Genomic DNA, 16414 nt, shown 5'->3' on the forward strand with positions numbered 1-16414 from the left:
CGGTACGCATTGGTGAGCCAAGTGCTGCAAGTCTAGTAACTGTGGAGGCCTGGGTGGGACTCAGGACAGACCCAGATCGTTTGTTTTTTGAGAGAGGCAGCTTCTCCAGGAACTGGGCCCTGTTCCTGGAGAAGCTGCCTCTCTGGGAGATTTTGCAGAGGATTTGGTTTCAGTGGGACTGGAGCTGGAAGTGCGATTATTTGTTCAGATAGCTATAGTAAAATAGAAAGATGACTGCTTTGGGTATCTGGGGAGTGGAATCAAAAACAGCCCTAAACTTTGGGCTCTGGTTTTCTGAACCTCCTTTTACTTTTCTGTGAAACAGGAGGTGAGGCCGGGCTGATCTTGTTCCACAGGGGGTGAGGGACTTCACCTCTAAGCTCTCCTTCTCTCACAACCATTGTCCACTTTATTGATAAGGTGACAGAGACAACTTTGCTGGGGGAAAACAAATATCCTCAGAGGTCCGAAAGCCACTTGGATGATCTCTGAGAGCCCTTCCTGCTCCAGTGGTGTGGTTTTCTGAACTTAGAATTGAGTCACAGACGTGAAAGCTGAAGTCGCAGTGCCGTTCGTGGCTCTGTACGTGCCTTGGGTGTTTTGCAGGCGGACAGTCCGGAAGACATGCACAGCTGGATTAAGGAGATCGGGGCAGCTGTCCAGGCCCTCAAGTGCCACCCCAGAGTAAGTCATTTCCTTCCTGCTCACAGTCACTGTCAGCCTTTCGATGAGTTGTCCCGAGTGGGCGGGTTTTGGTGATGTAGGCAAGCAGCCCGGAGCCCAGATGCAGCAGAAACCCCAAGCTGTCTTGTTTGTTTTTCTCTTTCCACTGATCTGGGTACAAATTTTTATTTCTGTTCAGTCATTGGAGGAGGTGAGGTAGAGTTGGATAGAGAACCAGGGCTTCTGATGTGTCCTACACATCTCCCTCCCAGGGAGTCTTTGACACCTGCGGAGTGAACGCCGCCGCTGGACATAGTTGACTTCTGTAGACATGTATCTCTGGGCCTGTGAGGAGGTGATCCTGGGCGGAGGGCCTCTTCCTGGGCCTTTGGGACAAATGTTGTCAGGAAACCTTATTTTTCTTTTTTTCCCTCCCTCTTTTATTTTCCACAGGAGATGTCCTTTTCTCGGTCCGTTTCTTTGACCCGCCCTGGAAGCTCCAGCCTCTCAGGGGGGCCCAACTCTGTCTTGAGCAGAGGGCGGGTTCCTGGGGAGGAGAGAAAGACCCTCTGCAAAGCCCCCTCCCTGGCCTCCTCCTGGCAGCCCTGGACACCCGTCCCCCAGGCCGGGGAAAAGCTGCTTCCCACGGAAGAGACTTCTGAGGACTCTTTGTTCACGCCTCGACTTGGGGAGAGCAGTACATCTGGGGTGCCACCCAGCTCCCGGATAAGGCACCGATCGGAACCCCAGCACCCCAAGGAGAAGCCATTTGTGTTCAACCTCGATGATGAAAATATACGGACCTCTGATGTGTGATGAGACGCAGTGCCCTGGGAGGGAGGGGGTGGACTCAGACAAGGGGCCGTGACTCGGTGTCTCCATCTGATGCAGGACAATCAGACATCTTCCTGGCACTCGCATCCCTGTGGAGCCCTGGAGTGGGAATCCAGCTGACTTTTTACAGAAAATGAGTGCAGTGTTTTTCATTTGGGAAGGTCACTAGGTTAGACCTGTCGGCTTGCTTAGTGTGCCTCTTGCTCGACTCTTCCACGGTCCACCTGGTGAGAGGAGGTTGGAAGTCCAGTTTCATTCCTAACCAGTTTTTAGTTCCTTGTCTTTGTCTTAGCTTCTTCCCTTTGTTTTCAGGCCAGGCCAGAACCTTAAGGCCAGTCATTTGGTCTTATCCTATTCTTATACATTGGCGGAAGTTTGACTGTGAAGTGGGAGGGTGGTAACTAACCCAACTGAAAGGGTAGGGGGGGTGGTGGTGGTTGGGGGGGTGGGGGACCCAGGCTCCAGCTTGGTCAGGATACATTCTAAGGGATGGTGTTAAAATCTGGGGGCTCATGGGAGGCCCCGGATGTCAACCAGGGAGATTCCGCCCCACCCCCCCCACAGGGGACCACCATAAGGGAAGAAATAGGGGCCTTTTGAAGGTGTGGGGGACTAATTTAACCCCAGTGCATCAGCCAATTTTGAGAATTACTCTGTTCTCTTTGAGATGTTCTTTGACCCCAAATACTGTCGCCATGAGAGACAGACCTGCCCGCTCTGTTTCTGTGTCAGACCCTTAGGATGGGCTGATATTATCAGTGTTCAGTGTTGAGAACGAAACAGACATTGCCCTTGATATGGTGTTAACTGAAATGTGTTGGAGGGTTGATGAGTGTATGGTAATTCACTTGTGTGATCCATCAGAACTCTATCTTAGAGTTTGAGAGTTGCTATAAAGCAGGTACCAGGAAGAGATGGAGTTTAGTTCACCCAGCTAAAATGTTTTGATTCATGTTTTCCCGACAGAGGAAAAAGCCTCTTTTAGCAAAGACAGATTATCTTGGGTCCTTGCCTCTCAACTCTTCTTTCATGGGCTGATACTAGTCTAGTTTTCAGTGCTGTATATAGTATACCTGGCAGATTTGATTTCTTTCTGTTCTTTGTGTTGCCTTTTGGATGATGCCTTGTGTCTACTTGCATGAGGACACCTCATCGTCTGATGAGGTTCTGTGTACTTAACACCGAGGAGATAACAAAGTTAGCCTTGACAGATATTTATATTTTTAACAAAAATAGAAACTGTGCATAGAAACATTGATTTAGAGGCTCTGCATTACTGGCTAGAGATTTCCCAGGTAGAAGAGCATAGACTTTATTTCCCATCCTGTATTTTAGGATGTACCTTCTTCCATTTGTCAAGAAATACTATTTCCAGGGTTCCTGGGAGAATCTGTCTGTCCAGCTTATGTGGTGAACTGCTACCAGGGTTCCCTAAAGGGAGGGAATTTTGACTCATTTCTATCTATAACTTTGTATCAGCTAGATGAGTTAATTTTTGTCTTTAAATTAAAAATTAACTAATAGAGCAGGAGACTAAGAGAAGCATTTTTACCTAAGTCAGTCCCTTCCCCTCCTGATGTTCACATCCAATGGCAGCAAAAAACATGTGGTCAGAAAATCCTTAGTGGCTTGAGGGAAATCTGTTTCTTTCAGGCAGGGTAGTTTCCTTGTCAGGTTCTGAACTTTTCTTGACTGAACTGCTTTAGTGATAAGCTTCACTTAAATTGTTTGGCCCACCGGTCCTGGTTTGAAAAAGGAAATCTACCCTGAATTTCTCTTTCTTTCTCTTTTCTTTATTCTGAAGCCTCTTATATACTTTTGTCTTGAAAATCCCTTCTTTGGGGATTACTTATTTATGAGTAATCAGGTGACAACATATTTCAAGTCACCCGATTTCAAGAAGCCATTCCCAATTCTTCAAGTTCTTTGTCTCAGGTTTCATCTTCAAAGTTCCCACAAGAAAATTCTTTGGCTAGGTCAAAGAAAGTGCACAGAGATACAGAACTAATAAAAATAAACTAGGAACTTTTGAGATCTCTTATACATTCCCTGACTCATGGAAAGATGTCATCTCTTGGTGTGTCAGATGTGAAAATCTACCCATTTCTTCCTCTCTTTTCAATAATCTCTCTGCTAGATTACTACTGCTAAATTAATTGGCCATTACAGTAAGCTGTTTCTTACTCAGTAAGAGCTGTTTTGAGAATGTATTAAACATAAATCCAGATTGTATTACCATGATAGAGGGAAAACAAGGATTCTAGTTGGCAGATACTTGGGAATTCCCAGTTAGAATGTTGTTAACGTAGCTCCAACACCAGATAAATATAACTATCTTCAGTGAAGCCTAGAGGCATGCTCATTGCCAAGTCTTATTTCAGAATCCCTTTTGTGTCCATTGTTTCTTAGCCTCTGGTTAATTTCACATCATACCTTTTAACATCACTACACATATGAGCCAAAGATGGTGCATATATGACCAAAGTGTTTGGTTTGAAATGTGAAAAATGTGAAAAGTGGAACCAAATGGGAAAAACAGGGCAGGGATGCAGGATCGGTTAGTAGTTAAGTGCATAGGCTCTGGAATAAGTCTTGTTTCTTTAAAAAAAGGAACCAAAAAAGGTACTGCATTTTTGTGTGTATATGGGATAAAAGCATTTTCTGAGTTGCTGTTTTTCATAAGACTTTAGTCGTGGTCTTGACCCACTGTGTCTAACAGTTTCAGGTTCTTGAAAGTTAAGGATTTGCTAGCTCAGGGTCAGCTGATGGCTGGTGAACGTAGTTTGGCCTTTTGCATTCTGTGAGATGACAGTTCTACTAAGATGTCCATCAAGTAAGGTGATCTTAGGTGAAAACAGAAGAGGTACACATCGGTTTCTGAATAGAATGCTGGGCTCCCAGAGTCCAACTTCATAGGTCACTTGAAGCAGAAGGGACTTTTTTTGTTTTTCTTACCTCCCCTCCCCCACAATGTAACTGTGGTCTGATATGGACTAAAAGGATCCAATAGGTAAGTGGCAGATTCAGTAGCTGAGCTGTGAGATTAGATATGTTTGTTTTCACTGTTAACCAGATAGACATAAGGAGGTAGTAACTAGCATTTTGGAAACTGAGTTTCCCAAATTAGCTTTGTTTATAAGCTTCCAACATGTCAGAAATAGTTTCTACCAGCCATCACTTTCTATTCCCTTACTCCCCTTTTCTCTCTGTGTTATTGCCTGCAGTAGTGAATTACAGTCACTCATGCCTGGTAGAGTTTGAATAAAGTGAATATTTGGCCCAAAACCATACTGTTTGACCCCTTACCCGCTGTTCCAGAAGGTGTGGTATGATCCTGTGTTTTGAACCAGCCTGTTTCAGCTGAAATGCACTGACTTGCAGCCTGAGCTGAGTGCATGGAAACTCTTATGCTTCTCATTTTATGTGATCTCCTAATTGGTATGTAGCAAAAATAATTTTCTAAAACTGTTTTGTTGCTTGTTTTGTAATAAAACCACGTGAAATACTGAAATGTGGTGCATGTTTTCCTAAGGCTGACCGTCTGTCCGTGGGTGGGTGATGTGTCTTGTCAGTCTGCCCCCGTTCTGGGTGTTACTGGTTTCATGAGGTGGGTCCCTGGGGGGGCTCGGGGAAGGGCTGAGGACAAGTCTCCATCTCCTGGGACTGGACGGGATGGGTTGAAGTGGGGGTTACGGCGGGGGGGCGGTATGGTGAGGGCTGCCAGGCTCTGCCCCTTAAAGTCGGGGGCTGGCGAAGGCAGTACCCCAGTCCGGAGACTGCTGCTCATCTGAGAGGGTCCAGAGGGATGGCGGAAGGGAAGCAGGACGCGAGCAGGATGACCAGACCCCTGCGGCGGCCTGCCGGGCTCGGACCGTTCGTCCTGCTGTGGCTGCTGCTGCCCGCACCAACAGGGCGCGGGGTCCAGGCCGGGCGGGCCTGGCCCGTGCCGCCCTGCCCCGCGGCCTGCGAACCCACGCGCTGCCCCCCGCTGCCCCGGTGCTCGACGGGGACAGCGCCGGTGCTCGACCGCTGCGGGTGCTGCCGGGTCTGCGCCGCGGCCGAGGGCGAGGCCTGCGGCGGGCCGCTGGGCCGGCCGTGCGCCCCGGGACTGCAGTGCCGCGCGCCGCGCGCGCCCCGGCCTTTCGGCGGCCGCCCGCTGGGCACCTGCGGCTGCCCGGCGGCGGGGGCGATCGTGTGCGGCAGCGACGGGAGGACCTACCCCAGCCTGTGCGCGCTCCGCGCCGAGAACCGCGCCGCGCGCCTCCGTGGCGCGCTCCCGGCAGTGCCGGTGCAGAAGGGGGGCTGTGGGGACCCAGGTGAGCCGCGGGCGCGCGCTCTCGGCGCCCCCTTCTCGCTTCTTTAAGCAGTGAGTTCCCATCGCCGGGTTCGCCGCCGCCTCCTCCCGGCTGACTTTCCAAAGGGAGTCAGTGCCTCCGAGCTCCCGATTTTATTTCCTCCTTAAGTGTGGTGGCTCAGGGGTAAAGAATCCTCCTGCCAATGCAGGAGACGCAAGAGATGAGGGTTCGATCCCTGGGTGGGGAAGATCCCCTGGAGGAGGGCATGGCGACCCACTCCAATGTTCTTGTATGGAGAATCCCATAGACAGAGGAGGCTTGGTGGGCTACAGTCCATGGGGTCGCAAAGAGTCGGACACGACTGAGCACGCACGCTCCTGAAATTTGGTGTCCGGTTACCGGCTCCCATGTGGTTGCTCCCCAATTTTCTCCCCATAGCTGTTGACCACCGTCTTCCCTTTTAAGTAATTTCCCAATCAGGATGACAGGTCTGGTCTCCTCAAGGTGTATCCTCATGGGGACCCCAGTGAATACACAGAGGGAGACCGTAGAGAGGAAAGGGAGGGAAAGACGGGAGAGAAGCCGAGAGATCTGAGAGGTGATCCTCGATGCGGGCAGGTAGCCAGGGTCCTACTCCTCCAACCCCTGCCCCAAGAATGAAGTATCTCTTCGCAGGGACCGGAAGCGCAGGCTGGCTCAGGAGCAGGTTCAACTTCATCGCCTCGGTGGTGGAGAAGGTGGCCCCATCCGTGGTTCATTTACAGCTGTTTCGCAGGTAAAAGGGGTCGGAGGAGGAAGCTAGACCTCTGGGCTAAGTTTCCTGAGAGCCTCTCTGCTCCATCCACCCCGCCCCCCTACTCCCACCGCATCGGCCCTTCCAGCATCAGTTAGAACTCCCAGCATCACTTAGTCTTAAAAACCGCCCTGAGAAAATCAAGGGGCTCAAAGACCTTGTATGGTCTGTTGGTCGTTTTGCCAAAAGCCCTAGTCATAAGGATTTCTGACTTGCAAATCTGAGGTACTCCTCTCCCTCAGACAAATTCGAGGTCAAATGCAAGAGCCAGGAGGCATCTCAATGGTGATCTTGCCTGGCATCTTCTGCATGAAAGGAATCCCAGACCCAGAGGGCAAGAGAAACTTGTCATATGTCACAAGACCAGTTTGTAGTGGAAACTAGGCAGAGACCAGACTTCCCTGACTCCCTCCCTGCTTGGGTGCTGGATAAAGTGGGGCTAGGTCCACTTTTGCCCCCAGGATTAGGCTTAGTTGCTGAGTCGTGTCTGACTCTTTTGTGACCCTATGGACTGCAGCCTGCCAGGCTTCTCTGTCTGTGGGATTTCCCAGGCAAGATACTGGGTGTGTTGTCATTTCCTTCTCCATGATTAGGTTAGTCCTCTTTGAAGCAGAGGACAGCTGCTTTGAAGAGCAAGAAGGGGGCATTCCTAGAAAAGGAGAGTTGGAATCAGCTCTCAGTCCAGTTCCTAAGGGATGGCCAGGGCATTGAATACAGAGTCCAGTTAACATGGAGAGAATGGAAACAGGGAGAAGTAAAATGTCTGAGGAAACTAGGATGAGAGAGTGTTTGATAAACGCCAGGTTTCTCGGGCCTCCAGACTACGGCGGATGCCCTGATTTGTCCGCCCTCGGCTTATGCTGTTGTCTTGCTGAGACAGGTTGCCTCTTGGCAGTGAGGATGTTCCTGCATCCAGTGCCTCTGGCTTCATAGTGTCTGAGGATGGGCTCATTGTTACCAACGCCCACGTCCTCACTAACCAGCAGCGGATCCAGGTGGAGCTGCAAAGTGGGGTCCAGTATGAAGCCACTGTCAAGGACATTGACCATAAACTGGATCTTGCCCTAATTAAGATTGAGCCAAATGTGAGTCTGGGTATTTGGGGATTTCCGTCAACTTGCTGGTCTTTTCTCACTCATCCGATCACACATCTTTTCTTGGTATATTCGTGCTTCGCCCCCACCTCGGTTCTCTTTCTTTCTCTTTGTCACTCCTTCTTTTGTTTATTTTCTTCTGTGCCCGTCTGTCTGTCCCTAGCAATTTCTATTAACTACACAGCTGTCTTTTTTCTTTCCTTCAGTTCCTTCTCTAACAGAGACTGCTTCTGGGAAACTTATTTCTCTACTGTCTTAGAACACCAGACATGACTGTAATGGATTCCAAGCTGCTAAGATGTGCTTTGAGTTCCTTGCTATGCAAAGTGGTCCACACCCCGGCAGCACTGACATCATCTGAGAAGTGTTTAGAAAACTCAGATCGACTGAATCAGAATCTGCCTTTTCTTATTTTATTTTATTCTCCTCTATAGTGCTATGGTACTATGCTCTCTTTTATTTTTTTTCTCTTTAGTTTTTAATTGGAGGATAATTGCTTTAGAATGTTGTGTTAGTTTCCGCTATACAGCCAAGTCAGTCAGCTATTTGTGTACATATATATATCCCCTCCATCATGAGCCTCCCTCCCACTCCCCCCACCATCCCACCCCTCTAGGTCATCACAGAGCACCGAGCTGAGCTCCTAGTGCTAGACCGAAGCTTCACACCAGCTATCTGTTTTACCGATGGTAGTGTGTATGTGTCAGAGCTACTCTCCTGATTCATTCCTCCCTCTCCTTCCCACCCTGTTTCCACATGTCCATTCTCTAGGTCTGCGAGAACCTACCTCTTAGTGTGATTCCCAAGAGGTTCATGTGCAACAGCAATGAGAAAGACTGCTTTGGGTGACCTCCTTTCTGGTCATGGCTTATTAACTTTGCAAACTCGTGAGCTGGAGTGGGGCTGAGTAAACTGCTGACATCGGTTTATGTTTCATCAATTAACTTCACTTTGTTTACTTATCATTATTTCTACAAGCGGTGATTTTAGATTTTAGAGATGGTCTGATCATCTTAACAAGTGAGAGTCTGGTGTAGTCAAAATGTAAGGAAGAAGCCTCAGGCAGTTGTAGAACCGAGGTGCGTGGTCAATTCTTAGACTGCGGGTGCTAAAATGATAGAGCATGTGTCATATATGTGTTGTACGCAAATGCTGATTGAGTCCATTCTTGATTTATCCACCTCATCCCTCCTCACTCACATACAGACTGACCTCCCTGTATTGCTGCTGGGAAAGTCATCTGACCTGCGAGCTGGAGAGTTTGTGGTGGCCTTGGGGAGCCCGTTTTCACTGCAGAACACAGTGACTGCAGGAATTGTCAGCACCACCCAGCGAGGGGGCAAAGAGCTTGGGCTGAAGGATTCAGACATGGATTATATCCAGACGGATGCCATAATTAATGTAAGTCACGGGGGTGGCTGTCCTCAGCTTGTAAGATGCAATGGCCAGTAAGATCTCACTGGCAATACAGTGAGAACACTTCAGGGTACCTTTGTTTCCCTTCAGCCTTTCAGGGATGTTCAGAGGTCAGGTCTATCCTCGTGGGAGGGATGGAGTGCCATGCTGTTAGCGGTCAGCCTGTGTGATGTGATAGCTGGCATCCACAGTACTGGATGGTCTCTTAGGGTCTGTCACAGAGGTCACCGCTGCCATAGGAAGTGGTGGTCCTCTTGATGTTGTTCTTTTTTTTTAATTTTAAAATATTCATTTATTTGTTTATTTATCTATCTGAGTCTTAGTTGTGGCACTTGGGATCTTTAGTTGGGGCATGTGGAGTCTAGTTCCCTGACTAGGGATGGAACTCGGGCCTCCTGCGTTGGTAGTGCAGAGTCTTAGCCTCTGGACCACCAGGGAAGTCCCCTCTTCCTATTGTCCTTTACCTGCACTGATTTCGGAATTGATGATGATGCAGCCTGCCTTTGCCTGCTCTGGGGAACAGGGGCTCACTAGAACAGGCTGCTTTTGATAAACCTCTTTAGGGACTATGTAGACATGACCAGGAAAAAAGTACTGATGGCTTTTTCCAATTCTGTCTTCAGCACGGGAATTCTGGGGGGCCTCTAGTGAACCTGGTAAGTAGCCACGTGTTTTTTGCTGCCTCACACCTCTTCCTAGCTTTCAGAGACTTGACATTTCATGGTGCAGATGGCGATGTTGCTCCTGTGTAGAGATGTGTGGTTTGGTGCTTTTCTCTTATTGCACCGTAAGTAAAGAGTTAGGAAAATTTCAGATCTACGATGGGTTTGTCATCCTGGCATGTGAGCTCATCCAGTTGAGGGTGCCAGAGTTTCCTTCACACCTGCTTACATCTCGTCCATGTGTTCTCTGCTTTCGTTGGACAAAAGTCCTGGGTACTAAACCCAAATTATGTCAAATGACCACTGTACTGTGGAATGTATATCCTTGACGACCTCCTGCTTCTGCATGTGAAGAACTAACTCTCAGCCCAAAATGCTCATTTAGTATTGACCTGCGTAGAGATGATAAAGGCATCAGCAATAGTCCATTGCTCTGTCATGTACTTAATTCTTAAATTTTATTCAACATCCCTGGTGGCAATGCCAGGGTTTCTCGTTGCTCAAATACATGTGACAACCTGAGAGGGCAGTGCAGTCTGAAACACAGCCTGTGACCGTGGCCTCTGAGTCCCTTTGAGTGGGTTGTTTTTGGTTCCTCTTTACATGTTACACTTGCTTGTAGGAGGATGAGTTGGGTGTGAAATCACTGAGCACTTTTTACTTATAACATTGCACGTGGTTTTGGGCCTGCTTTTTCTCCAGTAGACAATGAATTTACTAGAGCGGAGATGAAATGCAGAATTTCAAGTCATACTCCAGACCTATTGAATTATAATCTATATTTCAGTGTGATAGGAAGTCTCTCTCTCTTTTTTTTTTTCTCCTGCCCATTACCTAACAAAAGCTAAGGGATGATGAAATTCAGAAAAAGTATTTCCCACTTCATAAATTATGTTTAGGGGAGCTTTGTTCTTAAGGTCAATTTGCCGAATCTTCTGAATAGTTTCATTGAAGTGTGACTGAAAGTCAACAGCTTTTTGCCTTTTCCATGTTTATTTTTAGTCTCATTTAAGGAATGGAAAGGCGTATATTCCTTATCCTCTTATCTGTGTTGAAATATAAACTGTGGTTCACTTTGAAAAATCAATGTAATTGGAGCAAGGGAAAAAAAAAAAGTGAGCTCAGGATTAAAACCCCAAACTCCTCAGTAGGAATCTGTACTGGAGTAGGTCCCCTCTGAAACCTGCCACCCTGCTGGTCCCCTAAGATGCCACCTGCTGCTCCACCCTAAGCATCCCTAAGCTTCTCTCCTTCCTTTGCCTGGGCAGCTGAGCGATGTCCCCTCCTTTGGCAGGATGGTGATGTGATTGGCATAAACACGCTGAAGGTGACTGCCGGAATCTCCTTTGCAATTCCCTCGGATCGCATTCGGCAGTTCTTGGCCGAATTCCATGAGCGCCAGTTGAAAGGTAAGGGGAGTTGGTTCGGACTTTTTTTCCTCTCCAGGCTTCCTGGTGACTCAGATGGTAAAGAATATGCCTGCAATGCAAGAGACCCAGCTTTGACCCTGGGGTCAGGGAAGAAATAGCAACCCACTGCAGTATTCTTGCCTGGAGAATTCCGTGGACAGAGGAGTCTGGCGGGCTACAGCCCATGGGGTCGACAGGAATTGGATGTGACCGAGCAGCTAACACTTTCACTTTTCACCTTTTTCTTCCCCTCCAGTGCTTTTCAGGAGCTCTCAAAGGCCTTACCTGTGGCGGAGACACTCCTTCAAGTTCTGTAGAAAACAGAGTTATATTTCATGTTAGACCCAACTCTGATCACAGTGGGGCCAGGCAGTAATACCAGGGGCCAGGCGCAAGGCCTGGCGTGAGGTGTACCCAGAAATATTTGGATTGAGTTGATGTGGAAAGGAAAACCCGGGGCTGGAAGTGGGGCGGTGAGTCTGCGCTAATGAAGAAGGTTCTCTGAAGCACGTTTGTCTTGGCCGACAGCCTGAGAGGGCAGTTATAATTGGAAGGAATATTCTGTGACTCTGGGTCTTTTAAGCTCTGCCAAAAGGAGAGAGGTCTTGTTGTCAGTAACACATTATAATTTTCCTTTCCAGGAAAGGCTCTCTCACAGAAGAAATATCTGGGTCTGCGCATGCTACCCCTCACGATGAAGTAAGAACGGGCTTTGACTATGTCTGGGTTGTATTTCAGAAGCAAAAGTTACAGATAGAGAGTCTGCACGGGGAAGGTAGAGGATGTGGTCAGCAGCAGAAGAATCACCTACCACTTGTCACGGAGTCGGTGACCGCATCTGCTGGCACCGACGCACTATACTTTCCACTGGACTCTTTCACTTGTGGCTGTATTTTTTTAATTTACTTATTTTTCTTTCGGCTGCACCACGCGGCACGTGGGATCTTCGTTCCCCGACCAGGGATTGAACCTGTCCCCCTTGCAGTGGAAATTCAGAGTCTTACCCACTGGACTGTCAGGGAAGTCCCACTATGGCCACACTTTATAACATCCAGTGGTTCTAGGCTTTGGCACCGAGACTCAGGGGAAGAATGACTGTCGCCCTGTGACCAGCTAGATGGCATCCTTGTCCCCTTGGCGCGAGCCTTGGGCCGAGCAGAGTCCCCGCTGAGAGCTAGGGGCGGGCCAGGGCTAGCTCACTGTGCTTCCTAACCTCCCGGGGAAACTTGTCACTCTTCCTAGCCTGCTTCAAGAAATGAAAAGGCAAGATCCAGAATTCCCTGACGTGACTTCTGGGGTTTTTGTACATGAGGTGATTCAAGGAACAGCTGCTGAAAGGTAAGAGCAGTGCAGGCCCCGGCCCAGGCTCCTCCGTTCTCACTAGATGTGTCCCGCGGTAAACGTAGGATCCAGGGTCCTGTCCTGTACCGTGGGCCCCACCCCCAGCGGCCACTGAACACCTGAGGGGTGTGACTGGCCGACTGCATTTTATGTTTTGTGCATGCTTGTGTGCTAAGTCGCTTCAGTCCTGTCTGGCTCTTTATGACCCTATGGACTGCACAGTCCACCAGGCCCCTCTGTCCGTGGGATTCTCCAGGCGAGAATACTGGAGTAGGTTGCCATTTCCCTTCTCCAGGAGATCTTCCCAAGCCAGGGATCAAACCTGCTTCTGTTAAGGTCTCCTGCATTGGCAGGCAGGTTCTTCACCGCTAGCCACCTGGGAAACCCCATTTTGCATTTTACTTAATTTTAATTGATAATTAAAACAAAGCAAAACAGAAGCAATGTAAAATGTTTTTCCATGAAGCATACCTTTTTCTGTTGTTGTTGTTCTGGGAAGATTGCATTTTACTTTAATAACTGCACTGTGGAAGAAATTATCATCAGGTATATGCTGTTTCTAGAAGATTTCAAAGAGTGTAAAATATGTATAATAGTTATTAAAATATGACATGTTAAAATGATATTTTAGATATATAGTTAAGACATTAAAGTACATTTTTATATTATATGTTAGTTTCATCTGTTTAAAAATTACAGAAAAAGTTTTTTTAATGAGGCTACCAGTTCACATAAATTTAAATTAATTTTGCTAGAATTTCCAAATCTATTCTTTTGCTACCTTACTTAATAAGAATCAGAAGAATCTGGAGGGTTAGGAGTTTAGGAACATATTTTAGGTACTTTAAAATCCTGGATAACACTAAAGAATTCTCTGACACTATCAGAGGCCAGCACTAAACAAGTGCATAAAGTGAATAAAGCAAAGGCTAGAGACATTTTGAGAGATTTCCAGTAACTACTGAGAGAAAAGATGACTCGGCGTACAGTTATTCTCCTGGTCTCTCTCTTATGGTTCTTGCATATCCTTCCCTCACCGTTTTTGTTTTTTTAAGAGCTCAACCGTCTGCTTAGATTAAGTTAACTCTTTTCATAGGGCAAGAATCTATAGGGTACTAACTGTTCGGAACAGCTGAGTGTTAGGCTTCCAGTTACTATATTTGACTTGCCATTGGCTTTTCTAGACTTTCTGGGTCCCTGCCCCCATTTATTTTTAACTTTTGGTTCAAGGCCAAAGCTATTTCTTTCAGCTCTTCAGTCCTTGCTCCTCAAAATGTGGTCTGTAGACCAGCAACAATGGCATCAGCTAGAGCTTTTTAGAGTGACAGGAGTACCACTGGAAAAGAATTTGAAAAAGAATAGATACGTGTAGGCGTTACTGAATCACTGTGCTGTACTCCGAAACTAATACAACACACTCCGGTATGAAATAAAAAGTTTAGAAAGAACCAGAATCTGCTTTTTAAATAAGATCTTCAGGGGATTCAGGTGCACATTACATGGTGGGAATTGCTGCTGGCTTGAAGTCTGATAAACTGGAAATATTCCTGGTGTCACCCACTTATAATAGTGATAAAAATTCCGATAATAACAGCTGTCATTTTTCAACCACTTACTGCGTCTGGCATCATTTAAAGGGTCTTATGTACTTGTTCAAGCCCCCAGTAATTTTGGGATATAGGTATTATTTTACAGAGGCAGCAAACGGGGTGCAGAGGTTAATTACCTTGGAAGTTACATGATGTGTCAGTCAGAAGGCAGGGATGTGGGACCCGGTTTGGCCCCCGTATTATCCTACTCTTGCGGCTGCTGTTATTGTTTCTGAGAGGCAGAGTGACTAGTAAGAAGATGGGTTTTCAAGTCTGAAACATCCAGGATGAAATCCTACTTTAGCTTCTTACAAGCTGACAGTCGTGGGGAAGGTCGCTTATTCTGTCTGAGCCCTACTTCCCCATATTTGATGCATAGTTTGCATCCAGTAATACTTTACAGGTTTCTTTTTCTACTTACAGAACTATTGAATTAACTTCTTTCTTTGTGCACCATACCAGGCACCAACGCCTCCTCCTATGCCCCCGCCCCCAGCAACTGCCCTTGTTCTCAAGGATTTCTCTGCTTTTAGCTCTATCCTTGAACTTCTCTTCATATGCACTTCCTTTAAATTTGTTTTCGCTTTTCTTCTTTTTTTAAAAAAATAAACTCTACATACCCTGATAATCCTCCCACATTCTGATTTCTTCTCTGGGCTTCTCAGCTTCCTATTCCTCACTCTTTCTTTCTTTTTTTTTTTTTTTTTTGGGGCTGTACCTCGTGGCTTTTGAGATCTCAGTTCCCTGACCAGGGGTCTAACCTGGCCCCCTGGCAGTGAGAACACAGAGTCCTAACCACTGCACTGCCAGGGAATTCCACCAACGCCCACCCACACCCCCCGCCATTTCCCTCCAATGGTGTCTCCTGCGGTCATTTAATTTGACTTCCGGCCTGTTTTTGACTTTAAGACAGATTGTCCACATGACTATATATTTACTGTGCTGTTTTGTATCTGGAACGTTTTGTTTCTAGAACATATATTCTATGTGAAACAAATATGTTGGAGGCTGAATATAATCACAACTTTGAGGGAAAGAAGCCTAGTATTGGAGCCTTAAATATTTAGAGCTTGGAGCTTGGTGACTGGTTTTTGACTTTATGGAAGCTGCTTCCGTAGTACAGCTCAGCATACCCTCCAGGTCCATAAATTCTAGGTGAAGGTGGGGCAGGTAAGTGGGCTGTCAACATCCCACTGATCAGAGTGTAATTGTCTGGAAAAATATGTATTGCTTGGGCTTTTCACGTTTATTGGTAAGGTTGAGGGTATGTTTCAGGTTAAGTGAGGTCAGGGGTTAACAGAAAAGAAAAGCTCAACTCACTATTCCAAACGAAATCTAACATATGGGAGGAGCAAATTTCATACATATGATTCTGATGGAATATGAATTTTAGAAAGGTGAATAGGGTTGTTGTCCTCTAGTGATTCTGCAGCACATATTAGAACAGCCCCCGTATTTGGAAGTGAAAAGTGAAAGTGAAGTCACTCAGTTGTGTCTGACTCTTTGCAACCCCATGGACTGTAGCCTGCCAGGCTCTTCCAAAAATGGGATTTTCCAGGCAAGAATTACTGGAGTGGGTTGCTATTTCCTTGGGATCTTCCCATCCCAGGGATCAAACCCAGGTCTCCTGCATTGCAGGCAGACTCCTTACTGTCTGAGCCAGCAGGGAAGTGGCACATTTGGAAGGATGGGGGCTATTTCTGGTTCCCTGGTTTGCATGCTTAATGTCAGCACCATAGTAGTGCCTTAAGGGACAGACATTAAATTCTAGATGGGGATTAAGCCAAACTCTTACAGTTTCATGGTCCTTTTTTCTCCCCTCTCAGCTCTGGGTTGAAAGACCATGATGTAATTGTCAGCATAAATGGACTGCCTGTCACCACGACAACTGATGTGATTGAAGCTGTTAAGGCCAATGATTCACTTTCCCTCCTGGTTCGTCGGAAAAGTCAAACTTTGATTCTGACAGTCACACCTGAGATAATCAATTAAGAGCCTTGCTTTAAAGATAAATTATCTAACAAAACCAAAGCTACGTTACCTGGTTTGTATTGAAGATGTGCCAGTGATCGCAAGGGGTTTTAGGATCTCCTTCTTTTAAAGAAAAATGTGTGCTTTAGAACACACATACACATATTCCAGAACCATCAGGTTGGGGGTGTTACAACTGCTGCTAAGGAGCCTAAGGCAAGTAGAAGGACATGGTGCCAGGAAGTCTGGGGAGCTGATAAATTTTTATTTAAAGACAGGAAACAACTGAGAATAGGAAGTTTCTAATTTATCCTTGGTGGAAGGACACTTTAGTACTGTAAAACTTC

At 46.9% G+C, this 16414-nt stretch overlaps 2 protein-coding genes across 4 annotated transcripts in view; both read left to right on the plus strand.

The window, feature by feature from the left end:
- Positions 1-5008, plus strand: part of PLEKHA2 (pleckstrin homology domain containing A2) — a 65187-nt gene extending 60179 nt beyond the window's left edge. For all 3 annotated transcript variants that reach the window (XM_043454223.1, XM_043454224.1, XM_043454225.1), the window contains exons 11-12: positions 607-684; positions 1117-5008. In XM_043454223.1, the coding sequence (XP_043310158.1) occupies positions 607-684; positions 1117-1479 (441 nt within the window). In that variant the 3' untranslated portion in view covers positions 1480-5008. The remainder of the gene's footprint in view (positions 1-606; positions 685-1116) is intronic.
- A 274-nt stretch (positions 5009-5282) lies between these two features.
- Positions 5283-16127, plus strand: HTRA4 (HtrA serine peptidase 4). The gene is made up of 9 exons (XM_043454139.1): positions 5283-5813; positions 6468-6567; positions 7466-7670; positions 8886-9080; positions 9719-9751; positions 11052-11166; positions 11808-11865; positions 12409-12504; positions 15923-16127. The coding sequence occupies exons 1-9, from the start codon at positions 5303-5305 to the stop codon at positions 16086-16088; spliced, it is 1479 nt and encodes a 492-aa protein (XP_043310074.1). The 5' UTR covers positions 5283-5302; the 3' UTR covers positions 16089-16127.
- The last annotated feature ends 287 nt before the right edge of the window (positions 16128-16414 follow it).

Source organism: Cervus canadensis, chromosome 31, assembly GCF_019320065.1.
Source record: "Cervus canadensis isolate Bull #8, Minnesota chromosome 31, ASM1932006v1, whole genome shotgun sequence".
Taxonomy (NCBI): Eukaryota; Metazoa; Chordata; class Mammalia; order Artiodactyla; family Cervidae; genus Cervus; species Cervus canadensis.